At 42.2% G+C, this 14,373-nt stretch overlaps 1 protein-coding gene across 4 annotated transcripts; it reads left to right on the top strand.

Moving 5' to 3' along the window:
* The first annotated feature begins 1,550 nt into the window (after positions 1-1,550).
* ZFP3 (ZFP3 zinc finger protein) lies at positions 1,551-14,373 on the top strand. 4 transcript variants are annotated; one of them, XM_045199024.3, is made up of 3 exons: positions 1,551-1,597; positions 1,694-1,852; positions 10,972-14,373. In XM_045199024.3, exons 2-3 carry the CDS (start codon positions 1,747-1,749, stop codon positions 12,471-12,473), a joined length of 1,608 nt encoding a protein of 535 aa, XP_045054959.2. In that variant the 5' UTR covers positions 1,551-1,597; positions 1,694-1,746; the 3' UTR covers positions 12,474-14,373. The 4 variants fall into 4 exon arrangements, with proteins under 4 accessions (XP_045054959.2, XP_045054958.2, XP_045054960.2 ...); XM_045199025.2 differs by lacking the exon at positions 1,551-1,597 and adding an exon at positions 2,988-3,042 and having other exon boundaries at positions 1,766-1,852; XM_045199026.3 differs by lacking the exons at positions 1,551-1,597; positions 1,694-1,852 and adding exons at positions 1,875-2,692; positions 2,988-3,042.

Here is a 14,373-nt window from a genome sequence, read left to right on the forward strand (position 1 = left end):
GTAGGATATTTGCCCTGCAATATCCTACACAAATAATTTCTACTCAAATGCAACTTGGAAAGCTAAAAATACAAACACTTAAAATACAAACAAACAAACAACTTTCCCAGACTATATCTGAGATCAATTTCAACAGAATTTATATAGGTGGCACTAGACATCAACATTTTAAAGGTCCTCAGGGGATTCCAATGTGCAGCCAAGTTTGAGAATCACTGCTCTAGGCTCTTGAGGCAGATGCCCATTAATGCATGTACACTAGGTACAAGTACCTAGTAGAACCAAATGCCCCCCCCCCACCTTGGTTCTGAGGCAAGATACTTTTGTAGTCTGGGCTTGGGATGCATATAGCTGGCTATTAATTGTGATGGTAATTGACTTCTCTTGGATCAGGACTGTAGCTTGAGCAGAATGGAGAAGGTTGAAATAGCAATTGTGGAAAATGGCAGGCAAGCTGACTAGGGAAACAGAAAATTATTTCTGGAGAGTGGAAATCATACATTTATTTATCTTGGGGCTCATCTCCAAAGTGTAAAATTTTTCTCACTAGTTATTAATAGCCTGGACAAGGAAAATGGATATTTCAACTGATTTGGGGTTAACAAACTTCCTGGGAAGTTGAAGACATTAGGGCTAGAGTTAAGGATATTGGTGGGAGAGTGGCTAAAGTGATGGACCTTAGAGTTTAGGGCCTTACCCCAATGGTGAACTCAAGAGAAAGTTTTCTTTTCTGCTAGGGTGTATACTGGATATATATACACAATATTCCTCTCTGAGAAAAGTCACCCTTTATGGTGAGGCAAACACAGAAGCCTGCCCCCACAATTGGGGTAGAATGCGACCCAGATTTGGCTCATCCTACTATCCCTTTCCCCTGAACACAATGATTGGTCCAGGGGTGAGCACCAGACCCAAACAGGTGCTCCTTTTCTGTAATCGGGATTTGTGAGGGGAAGTGTAGTTTGAGGCAACATTAGGTAGGATGGAAGCCTTCTGCAACTAGTTTACCTTTGAACTGAGACCTGAATAACAAGAATCTTGTGCAAAGAGAACAGAGGAATTAACAAGTACAAACGTTCTGAGGTGAGAAGAGCCATACTTGTTCAAGAAGTAAAAAGTCTACTGTAGAATACTGTTCTCATTGTCTGAACTGCTCTCCCCCTCACTCTGGGTAATTCCCATTCAACCTTCAGAATTTAGCCCAAACATCACTCCCTTCCAACAGTAAGCCTTCCATGACCTCAGAGCAGGTCTCCCTTCCTCCCCAGCTTCTTCCTGGGATCCAGGGGTGTGTGTTTACCAGACTAATGGAACTCAGGAAAGGCAGTGGTGGGATAAGAGATGCAGGTTGGGGGTGTTAAGAAGACCCCGCAATCTCTGCCGTGCGAAGAAGCGAAGCCCACTCCCAATTTCTCAAGCCCAGGAGTGTGCTCAGGGAGCCACACCACTGCGCAGAGCGGCCTGTCAAAGGGCGGAAGTGCATCCTTGGAGCCGTTCTAGGAAACCCGGAGGACTCAGCTCGTTAGTGATCCTGGGGCTGAAGTGGGCCTTGGCCGATTCACAGGGCCACTCCAGGGAGCAGCTTTGGCATGCAATGGTGAGAGGGCGCTCAGGTAATGGAGCGAACCCGCAAAAAGAAACTCTGGGAAAGGGGAGGTGGCGTTGACGTGCGAACCACCTGTTCCTCCCACAGAGTGGGGCGCGCGCAGATTGGCTGGAGTGCGGCCCGGGCACCGGAAGTAGCCAATGCCTGTCGTCAGTGAAACCAAGACAACAGCTGTGGGTACTGTGCTAGTGGGCCGAGCAGCCCCGGAGCCCGAACGGAGCAAGCGTAGGGCAGCGGCGGCCTGCGGTGAGACCTCATTCCGTTCGGCGGGAGGGAGGAGGGCTCTAGGCTCCCGACTTCCCGGTCTTTAACCCGAGCAGAAACCCAACATTTAGGCCCGTTTCTGACTTGGGTTCGCTGTGTGACCTTGGACTTTATGGTCAGCTCGGGCCTTCATTTCCCTCCTGCACACTGAAGTTGTGGGGCCTGGACCCTGCCAGGGTCCATCCCCACTGCAGTTCCGTGCCTGTCAGCCGCCGGGGTGGAAGAAGCAGGGGCACCCCCTTCCTGGGTCCCGAGGTGGGGGCCAGTGGGAACTGTGGTTTTCTGAGATACCATCCCCAAGTAAACAGCGGGGCCGAAATGACAGGGTAGGGTCAAAAACCTAAGGCGCCCTTGGCATATTGTGCCTTATGCTGGCAGACAGGATATTGGCTTATGAGGGTTAGTATTGGAACGGAGACAGGCAATCGAGCCTTCTTGATTGTGGGAACCAGGAGGACAGCGGAAAGGATAATAGTGCTTTAAATTAAATGACATCCCAATTAGGAAAAGGAAGTTATTTTCACAAATAGTTATTGTGATCAGCTATGTTTTAGGCTCTTTAGATACAAAAGATCAGACATCGTTTGTGATCGGACATCGTTTTAGGCTCTTTAGATACAAAATGAATGAAATATCCAGTTAGTCCTCAAGGGTATCCCAGATTCGTTATGTAGGTAAGACATTTACACAGATTCATTTAATAAATATTCGCCAAGTACCTGAAATGTGCTAGGCACTGGGAATACCAAGATGAAAAACATCATTCCTGCTCACCTTATAAAGAAGAAAGCATACATGAAAATAGACTGCTAATACAATGAGGTAACTGCTACAAAATCAAGGCGTTTTAGGGGCAGGGAAGGGGAAGAAAACAGAAGGGACTCTATGCTGGAGCTGAGTCCTGTAGATGTTAAGTGTACAAGGCGGGCAGGCGGTGGGAATAACCTGTTTGCAAAGGCAAAGAAGCTTTCTAGAATAGGAAGTGTTTGCTCTTCAGGACCCAGAGCATGGCTGCAGCTTTCAAATGTGATTGGAGAGTGTCGGGCAGGAGATGGAGAGGGAGACGGGAGCCAGACTAGCAGGGCATTATGAGCCATGTTAAGTTTTTATTCTGTAGGTCTTGGGAAGCAATGAACAAGAAGCGACATGATAACTATAGTACAAAGAAGGAGGTGAGTGGAATGCTGGTTCAGGGGACCAAGAGAGAACTACCTTCCTACAGGTGTTAGTGAAGACTTTGGGGAGGAGGTGATTCTTAGACTAGATATACTAATATCTGCCCTTTAAGAAGTTAAGGGAGAGTATTTATATCGGTTAAAATGCTTTTTGTCTGCAAGTAAGACTACAGCTCAAGCTGGCTTAATGCGGGGTATAAACTCTCATAATTGGAAGACAACAGGTAAAAACGTTTCAGGACATTTAATCTTTTGGCCCTGGCTCCATTTCCCTTCAATTTTCTGAGCTCAGCCTGCCTTCTTCCACAACGTGGGAATGAAATGGCAGCAGCAGTTGCAGGCAGCCATACATAGACTTCTCCTGCTGTGACTTCTCTCAGGATGGCAGGAAACTGTTCTCATAATCGCCCAGCAAACTTTCTCAGACTATTATTGAGCCAGAGGAAGGCATATGTTCATTTCTGAACCAATCCCTGCTGTTTTGAACAGTCACTTGCAAGGGGGATGGGTTTAATTTGACTGGGTTAACTCAGTTGAGGTTCATTCCTAGGGCTCTGAGAGCAAGGCCACTGCATACTTTTTCGTCAAATACCCCATAAAATAATTTGAAAAGCTTTGTATCCCCTTACATTATTTGTAAGTTGACATCCAAAATGTTTCATCTTTTTGTCATAAATTTGAATAGTTGCAAAGGATATTATTTTTAGTGTATTATAAATTTTGACATTTCAATATTAAACCTTATGCCAGTTTCCTGGACACCTGCCCTTGGTTCCTTGTGCTTACCACATTCTTCACCTTCTCTGTAACCTCCTTCTGTCAGCATCCTACTCCTCCCTCCTTCTCCCACTTCATTTGCCTCCCTGTCTCAGTCATCTCAACTATGTCCTGGCTAGTATCCTCAAGCCCCTCACTCCCTCATTCTTCCACTGTGCATGTCCTGATTCCCAGCCTGCTCCGGGCCACCAGAAGTGTCGCTGGAGAAAGACAGGAAAGCATGCTGATGGGTTCCTCCTCACCGTGATGCTCTCCAGCATACTTGCCTCATAAGGAGGTTGTGAGGGTTTAACAAGCTATTGTCTATAAATTGCTTAGCACACAGTACACAGTAAGTGCTCATCATTACTCTCCACATTAAAAGGTCAGTGCATCCTCACTTCTTTATCTACCCCAACTCTGCACATACTACATTGAGGTTAGAATGTTCTTTCTGTTCCTTTATTCCTCCTGTACTTCCTGGCTGCTGAGGCTTTGCCCCATGTGCTGTTGTGCAGTCTTTGAACTGAAATACATGGAGGAGGTACACAAACCCTTTCTGTAATGTCTGTGGGCACATGGATTATTGAATGGGGATCAGTTTCTAGATCCTTGACTTCAATATTTATCCTTACTTACCACCAATCTTGAAAATGAGCTTGTGGTGTATAGCTTTCTCTTTTCCTCCTCTACAAAAGAAAGATATACGTCTCACTCGTGCCCTTCTGATTTTACTGCGGTGTATTATTACTCTGGCGTAGATAAATCTCTGGAGTGCCACACAAAAGGAGAGTTTGTTGAGGAAGTAAATGATTCCTGGACCTTTTGTAATTTAAATCCCAATATATGCTTTCAACAAAAGTTTCAAAAGACCAAATCAGACTGTAGGCTGATAGATTATTTAATTTTTTTTTTTACTGTGAATTACAATATTATTTTTGGTAGGTAAGTTCAAAGGATTAAGTGATACTGCTATCACAAGAGATCGTTGTAAACTCTGACTTAGACAGTTTGGGCAAACTCAGGTCCAGTCACAGTATCCAGCTAGGGTCAGTCTGATAAGCTTAAGAGGAATGTGATTTTTAACTCAAAAAGGGGATTTAGTTAATTGTATTATATCTTCCCTGTCTGTCCTCAGAAGTTTAGGGAAGGGTAGGAGCAGTTAAGATGGAGGGTAGGAAGAAAGGGCAAGAACTGGCCATATATCTACAATAATGCTGCTTCATACACGTGTTTAGCTATTTGGTAGACAAGACCTTGGGTTGGGATGGATGCACCAGACTGAGAGTGGGATAAATTCATTTGTTAATTAACACTGTCTAACACAGCGGTTTCCAAACCTTATGGCGGGGTTTGGAATCACCTGGGGCACTTGTTAAAAATATAGATCCCTTGGCCACCCCTGGAAATTCTGATTCTGAGAGTTCTGAGGTGGGAAATTAGTATATTTTAACAGATTTCCCAGTTGATTTTTAGGCATCTAGCCTAGTTTCAGGCAAAGGATCATTATTTAAGAGCCATTTGTTAAAAAAAAAAATCTTACCCTGGCTGGTGTGGCTCACTGGATTGAGTGCTGGCCTGTGAATGAAAGGGTCGCTGGTTCAATTCCCAGTCAGGGCACATGCCTGGGTTGCAGGCCAGGTCCCCAGTAAGGGGCATGTGAGAGGCAACCACACACTGATGTTTCTCTCCCTGTTTTTCTCTCTCCATTCCCTTCTCTAAAAATAAGTAAATAAAGTGTTTTTTAAAAATCTTGCTAGATTTCAAGCCTATTAAAAATTTTTCAGTGTTTATTTTAAAGATTTTATTTATTTATATATGCTTAGAGAGGGGAAGGGAGGGAGAAAGAGGGAGAGAAACATCAGTGTGTGGTTGCATCTCATGCGCCCCCCACCAGGGACTTGGCCTGCAACCCAGGCATGTGCCCTGACTGGGAATTGAACTGCGACCCTTTGTTTCTCAGGCCGGCACTCAATCCACTGAGCCACACCAGCCAGGGCAATTTTCAGTGTTTTATGTGGCTTCCCATTGTAGATTTTCATCTAGTCAGTACGGTCCTTTTAAAGTTTTATTTCTTGTTGTTAATTAACAGGTGGTATCTGGCTTACGCATCAGTATTTTGTGAATGAGGCTTTCTGAGCCTACTCTAGGGTGCATTGAGAAAAACAAATCCAGGTCTGCAGACTTGAAGACCCTCTGCTGAACTGTGGAGATCCGGTGGGGTCTGCTTGTCATTCCCCAGACCGAGGACCAAGAGTGGTCAACTTACTCCTCTGGTGGCACCTTCATCTTATTGCTCTCCAAAAGGAGTTAATTTCAATGTAGAAAAGTACAGAAGTGAGAAGCAGAAAGACAGGAAATTATATTTGGAGATGTACATTTAGGCTACGAGTAGTGGCATGTTTCCATATTAGGATGAGGTTTAATGTGTGGCTGTGCCTCTGGGAAAATCAACCAACTGGAGATTGGCTTTGATTTGTATATGAGAAGGTACCTATGTAAAGCATTATTTAATAAATAATGTTAATATTGTGTCACTGGTAGAATGCAAGGCAAAAGAATGGTCAGACAGGGTCAAATTTAGTTAGGGGATACTTTTTGGATTTGAATTTTGAACCAGAGTTTGAAGCTGGGGATAGGTACATACCTAACTTTCATATCTTTGTCTTGTTTTACTGTGGACAAGTGATTTTTTCATATGGTGTGGTACAGATTTAGGTTCTATGAATGATGACTTTGTAAAGAGCTAGATAATAGAAAAGAAGTAACTATGGGAGAGATGAGGGTGAAAAGGAAAGGCCAGAGAGGGCGCTGGAAGTAGATAGGGACTGAAATACCAGCCTGTGGAACTTGTTCTTGGCTGAGTATTAGAGAGAAATTTATTTAACACACTACTTCCCAACTCAAATGGTAGCATGGATGAAGAAGATAGCTAAATTCTCTACAATGGATCCTTACAATTACATGGATTCATATTGTCTGTATTTTCAAAAATTTCAACAAAAAGGAGAAATCCAGCTTTGGGGTGCTCACTCCTTACTCCTTGGAAAAATGAGAGAAGATGCCGTGGCAGGGAAAGTAGACGAAGATTCCACATCATTTTGAGGGGTAGCACAAAGAACTTCCAAGGCTTCAGGATTCCAGTAGGAGATTGAGTTTCTAACAGGTGCTGGAGGTGGGGGTTTGTGGGGCCGTTACTAGGGCTGCACTGATGAGTGACTTGGAAGGCCCCAGGGTAGGAAGGTGGTAGTAACTACCACCCTGTGGATGATTGAGAAGCTGGGGAGAGAAAGAAGGGCAGTCCTAAGGTCACCCCCAAATCACCACTTTTCCCTTTCCTCACCACTTGACCCCAGTGTCTCCTGCCTCTCAGAGTCTTCATTTCTTTAGTAATCTCATATTTTCCCTCTTAAGCCCTATTTCTCTACTGGTACCATCACTTCTAATATAAACACAGTCAAGTCTTTCCCATTATAGAAAATTCTTTTTTGACCTTTAATGCTACTGCCCATCTTGGTCCTCTCCTTTCATCCAAAATTTTTTAAAAGAAGTAGCAAATTTACTAATCAGTCCACTGTCACTGGCTTCTGTTTTGTCATTCTACTGAATTTGTTCTCACAGATCATCTGTAACTATCTAATTGTCCCAGTAGAGGTTTTCCCGTTCTTATTCTACTGGATATCTCAATGTGTGTGACACTTTTTAATTCTGATGTTGTATTCTGGTTCTTCTCCTACTTCATTAACCATTTTTTTCTCTTTTTGGCAGGCTTCTCTTCCTCTACCCACCCTTTTATCTTTAGGGTCCTAACAGGAAACAGATATTTGACTCAAATTAGCATAATTTCAGGAGGGTTTATTTGCAAAGAGGTTAATTATAAATGATATAAGTGTGGGCAGGGTGTTGAGGCAACAGTGGGGTGGTCATAAGAGACCAGAGACAGGAGACCTTAAATGGAGAACCCAGTTGTTTAGACATTTGGGTAGAATAGACACCTTGAGAGGAGTAATGACCTACCATTGAGGGAGACCATGAGCCCAAGGTGATCTCATAGGAACTAGGAGAATAAATATCCTGACCTTACTATTGTCCCTACTTCCAGCTTCCTGCTGGGCCTCCCCATTGATGGAACCCAACTAGAAGCCAGATGGCCTGTTGATGTATGCTGTATAGGGTAGCCATCTGGGGCAGAGAGCAGGGTGGAGAAAGGTAGAAAGATCTAGAGTGGAAGATGGGAGATAATTGGAGTACCCTTAAATGTTATCTTTGGCTTTTTAGGTTTCTGTCCTCAGTAACAGTTCTCATACTATGCTCATACCATTTATGCTAAGTACTCTCAAGTCTGTTTTTCTAGTCCTGACTCTTCTAAACTTTAGACTAACATATTTTGACTGATTCCTTGATACCTTTATATGGATATTTTTAAATCCATATAGTCCAAGACAGAGCCATCTGTCATCTTCCTTTCTGAACTAGCTGCTCCTCCAGTATTCCCAACCTCAGCGGTACCACTGTCCATCTAATTACCATTCCTCAAATTAAGGGAGATGTGGCACCATCTTGGACTCATCCCTACTCCTCACACACCAAATCTTACAGAATTTGTCCTCTTAAATATTTCTCCAGTATGTGTCCTTTTCATTCACCACTACAGTTGCCATGGTTAGATTTAATGACCCTTTACCTTGATGACTGCATCAACCTAACTGATCTTCCTATGTCTAGGCATACTACTTTATAGTTCAGCCACTAAATGGCCACTAGTGTGCATCTGCCTGGAATGCTAGTCTGACAATGGACTGTGTCACTCCTTGGCTTAAAAAGCATTCCATAACACTGAATTTTCTAAAGGATAAAGCCCCATAGCTACCTATCCCCCTTGAGAATTACCTTCCACAGCTAATACTTTTACTGATGGGAGGATTATACTCCTCAGATTTGCTATGGTACAAAAATGCACTCGCCTAAGCAAAAAGCCTCTTCAATATTAGCTCCAGGTTGCTTACTACCTGAATAGAGGCCAGGCTTATTCTCCCATCATTTGGATTTCTGTGACTGGGACAGCTAAATTCCTGGGGCCATTGTACCAATTTGGAACAGGTTTGGCTTCATAAAAAAACCAAAAACAAACCTTCGCCCCCCCACAAAATAACAACAACAACTAATAGTTCAAACAAGGCAAAGCTTATTTCTTTTTTTTTTTTTTTTCTGAAGACAAGTTTAATTTTTCTCATTCAATATAGTTTGAATGTTGAAAGTTTTACTGATTATTCTTTTTTTTTTTTATTGTTATGCAATTACAGTTGTATGCCTTTTCTCCCCATCCCTCTACCCCACCCCAGGTGAACCCACCTCCCTCCCCCCTCTCCACCCTCCCCCTTGGTTTTGTCCATGTGTCCTTTATAGTAGTTCCTGTAATACCCTCTTCCCACTATCCCCGCCCCCACCCCCCACCCCCACCCTGGCTATTGTTAGATTGTTCTTAACTTCAATGTCTCTGGTTATATTTTGTTTGCTTTTTTCTTCTATTGCTTATGTTCCAGTTAAAGGTGAGATCATATGGTACTTGTCCCTCACTTCCTGGCTTATTTCACTTAGCATAATGCTCTCCAGTTTCATCCATGGCAAAGCTTATTTCTTAAATAAAAGAACTCCAGGGGCAGGCATTCCAGGGCTGCTTTGGCAGCTCCATGGAGTCATCAGGAGCCCAGGTTCCTTCCAGCTCTGGTCCTGCCATAGGGTATGCCAGTGTACTCATGGTTCAAGATGGCACTCCAACTACCAGCTCACACCCCAGGCACAGCATGGAAGAAGAGAGTGAAGGAATGCATTCCTTCACCCTGAAAGAGACTTCCCATATGTCCTGTGTTCTTTCATTTACATCTTACCATCTTGTTGGCCAGAAGTTGGTCACATGTCAATACCTAGCTGTGAAGAAGTCTGAGAATTTATTTCTTCTGCTAGACTTATTGCTACACTAAAAAAATTCATTATTCTGTTGCTGATGAGGTAGGGAAGAATAGATTTGGGATAATAACTAAAAATCTTTGCCATAGCATTTTAGAAGTTTACAAAAAGCATAGGCTGTAGATCTATAAAAATACTAAGAAACTTCTATAAAGGGGCCAATTAGAATATTAGTATGTAAAAGTCAATAGCATTGCTATATATATAAATAAAACCAGTTAGAAAATATACAAAAAATGTACTAAAAGAAAATTCATAAAGAGACTTGATGGATACAAAACATCAGGATGTTAGGAGATTTTGCAAAATTATGCTAAAATTTATTTAGAAAAATACAACAAGAAAATGTGAAAAAAGACTAATGAGAGTGAACTTTCTCTAACATTAAAATTTTTAATAAAGCCATAGTAGATTGAACAGTTTGGTATTAGAGAGGGAATAAACAGATTAACAGAACTGAATGGAGTCTGGAAATTGACCCAGAAATTAACCAAATATATATGGTTCTTTAGACTGTGATATAGATGGCATTTCAAATCAGTGGAGAAAAGAAAGTAGTTATTTATACAATTTACTAACTGGCTGGCGAAAATTAAGCTAGAACCTTACTTCATCCAATTATAAGAGAGCAAGGATAGTTACTTCTGTGCTAGTTATAGCTAACTCAAGTTAACTTTTGAATGGTACATATATAGTCCCCTGTTCTGTAGAGCTGGTAAGCACCAGAGGACTGGGCTCAGGATAGTCCCTCTTGCTATTCATTTTTTTATTACTTTGTTTATAAATCCAAAACTTTATATTAGTTATTTTTCCCAATCTCTCAGACTTTTCCATGTACCATGTATTAATATGGCCACCATTTTCCCTAAATGTTTTGCTTACCAAACCTCAGGTTCTGCCCCAACTCACTGTTAATACCATGGAACTTTTATCAGCATCTCCTTACCTTCCAGTTCTTGTTTCTGTCCTTAACTCTCTTCCTCTAATCATTTCTCTCACTCTTTTCAGTCAGCATTTGCTGTTTGTCTGGCATGTCCACCATAATTCTAAATATCTTTCTTCTCTTCAACAGCATTCTATCATTTCAGCAGAAACCAAGACTGCTTTTGAGGGCTGTCAGAGCATGTCAAAGCTCCATACTCTTCTAACATTAGCTTCATTTAGGTATGATATAGCCACTTCACATACTTTCTCTCATTTCAGATTGTGAGATGGGGACTGAGAACAAGGAGATAATTCCCAAGGAAGAAATTTCTGAAGAGTCTGAGCTACATGGGGCAATAGAAAAACTGCCAAAGGCAGTTTACAAGGGTCATGAGTTTGGACCCTCATGTGAAGAAGACATGTTGGAGGGGCATTCAGGAGAGTCCACAGAAGAGATTATGGAGCAGATGTCTCCTCAGGAGAGAGACTTTGCATCAGGGTTGATTGTCTTTAAGAGATCACCCTCAAGCGAGAAAGACCAGGAGAATGAGAGTGTGAGAGAGTTCCATCCCAGACCAAAACTGATGACACGTCAGGGAGATATTACAGCGGAGGCATTTGCTACCTCTGGCCAAAACATCATAGAGAATTTAGGACCTAACAAAACACAGAGTTCTGTGGGAGAAAAACCTCATACATGTAAAGAATGTGGGAAAGCCTTTAATCAGAATTCACATCTTATCCAGCATATGAGAGTTCATAGTGGAGAGAAACCCTTTGAATGCAAAGAATGTGGAAAAACATTTGGAACTAACTCAAGTCTTCGCAGGCACCTGAGAATTCATGCGGGAGAGAAACCCTTTGCTTGTAATGAATGTGGAAAGGCCTTCATTCAGAGTTCACATCTTATCCACCATCATAGAATTCATACTGGAGAGAGACCTTATAAATGTGAAGAATGTGGTAAAGCCTTCAGTCAGAATTCAGCCCTTATTCTACATCAGAGAATCCACACGGGAGAGAAACCATATGAATGTAATGAATGTGGGAAGACCTTTAGGGTCAGCTCACAGCTTATTCAGCATCAGAGAATTCATACTGAAGAAAGATATCATGAATGCAATGAGTGTGGCAAAGCCTTCAAGCATAGCTCAGGCCTTATCAGACACCAGAAAATTCATACTGGAGAAAAACCATATCTGTGTAATGAATGTGGGAAAGGCTTTGGTCAGAGTTCTGAGCTTATCCGGCATCAAAGAATTCATACAGGAGACAAACCATATGAATGCAATGAATGTGGAAAAACTTTTGGTCAGAACTCAGAGATTATTAGACATATTAGAATTCATACTGGTGAGAAGCCCTATGTATGTAAGGAATGTGGGAAGGCCTTTAGGGGGAACTCAGAACTTCTTAGACATGAGAGAATTCACACTGGAGAGAAACCCTATGAATGCTTTGAGTGTGGAAAGGCTTTTAGGCGGACCTCCCATCTTATCGTCCACCAGAGAATTCATACTGGAGAGAAACCTCATCAGTGTAATGAATGTGCAAGAACCTTCTGGGATAATTCTGAGCTTCTTCTCCACCAAAAAATTCACATTGGTGAGAAACCTTATGAATGTAATGAGTGTGAGAAAACATTCAGCCAGCATTCTCAACTTATCATACATCAGAGAATTCACACTGGAGAGAAGCCTTACGAGTGCCAAGAATGTCAGAAGACCTTTAGTCGGAGTTCTCACCTCCTTCGACATCAAAGTGTTCACTGTATGGAGTGACTTACAAAATAGGAAAGCTTTCTGTGGAAAAGCTGAAGTCAGACTTAATCATAAGCTACATCCCAAGTTCTCAGATCAAATGAATGGATAGAACCTCCTCTGTCTTTCTACTGATTTTTATTTAAACAGTTGGTCAAATAGGATGAGGCACTTTTATGAATTATTCATTGAGAAGTTTCAATGTACTGAGTTAAATCATAAAAGCTGTTTCAGGCCTTAATTCTCCTCTGCCCTTTTTCCTTTTCTTCCTCCGTTCTCCCCTAGTGGGTCACCTACCATCAGGGGTCTGCGTACCAGCCACCTAGTCTAAATTGTTGCTCTTCAGGAAAAATAGAGGAATGTAATTCCACTCCCTCCTAAGAATGAGAGTTGACTCATTGAATGTTATCCCCTGAAGTCTTGGAAAGCCTTGGCCTAGAAGACAAACCTTGTTCTCTTGTCCAACATGTAGCATTGGAATAATACAGTAAGCTTTTATTAGCTTCAAAATTTTTCAAACATGCTATCAAGTTCCCTTAGAAGATGGCAGCACTAATGAAGTGGAAATCTTTGGGTCATTTCATATCTCCTGCTAGAAGAGGGTGCCACAATGAAGGAAACTGACAGGCAATTTACAGGATCATGAGGCACTCAGAATCTACAGGGACTAATGAACAAGGCCAGGGGATGATAAATACGTGAGGCCAGACTACTCAGCATGGGCAAAAACAGCCATTTAGCAGCTATTTCACACTTTGGGCTGCTCAGACTGACTGCTCCCAAGAACTCTACTGCATTCACTTTTGGCTCTAGTTCCTGCTGCTGCTACGCTGACAGATCCTGTGTCAGAAAGTAGCAGACAGGACTGTGCAGCTTCATCATACCAGGCACCTGCCACAGTGATGGGCCAGGTCACCTGGCTGAGCAGGGCCTCCTTGCCAAAGCACTTAATGTTCTCATGACGTGGATCCCACTGGACTGATAGGCCAGGATGGGATGGTCTCTTCACAGTTTGCCCTTGGCCTTGGGATCCTCTTTCTTCATTTCTACATGAATTTCTGTGTTCTGTGTGTTTTTCTTCTTTGAAGAAACACACCCTCAATATTTCATGTGTCCATGTTTCTGAGGCAGTGGGTGGGAGTGGGAATTGCACTGATGGGGATCCAGCAGGCTTGGGTCTGGTTTTAGAACTAGACCTTAAATTAAGGCACTTCACCTGCTGGTCCCTAATTTCCTCAACTATAAAGTGAGGGGAGTTGAACTAAGTGATCTCTGAAATTTCAACCAACTCAATAGTTCTTTGATTCTTTTAAAAATCTAACTTTATATATCTTTAGTGTTTTATTATTTAATCTCTTCTTTATTACACTAATAATTAATCACTAGTATTTATGACTGTTTACTATGTGCCAGGCACAGTGCCAGTTTACATTTTTTACAGCATCTCTCTGATCTAGATACTGTTTTTAAAGACAGCTTTATTGAGTATACTTTACACACCATAAAATTCACCTGCGTTAAGTGTTGAATGCTGTTTAGTTGATTTACAGTTGCACAACCATCAGTGATTATAAAGATGAGGAGGGGCAGGAAGGATGTTAAGTAACTTACCCATGATCACACAGCTGGTAAGTGCTAGAGCCCAAACTGCAACCCTAGTCTGTGCTCTTAACCACTGTGCTGTGCTGTGGCTAGGTGGACTCATTACTGCCTTATTTGAAATCATTTGCACATTTTATATTATGAATTGCTACATGGATTTGAATATAATGGATTTACATCATGTGCTTGGGAAAAAAAACTGACCACAGCCCAAACCCACCAAGTGGGTTTATTCTGTACCCCAATATATGATCTCCCAGGTTCACACTCTTGGCTTGAGAAAAGGACTGAGCAAATAAAGTTGATTACACAGTTTTCA

Source organism: Desmodus rotundus, chromosome 9 (assembly GCF_022682495.2).
Source record: "Desmodus rotundus isolate HL8 chromosome 9, HLdesRot8A.1, whole genome shotgun sequence".
NCBI classification, from domain to species: Eukaryota; Metazoa; Chordata; class Mammalia; order Chiroptera; family Phyllostomidae; genus Desmodus; species Desmodus rotundus.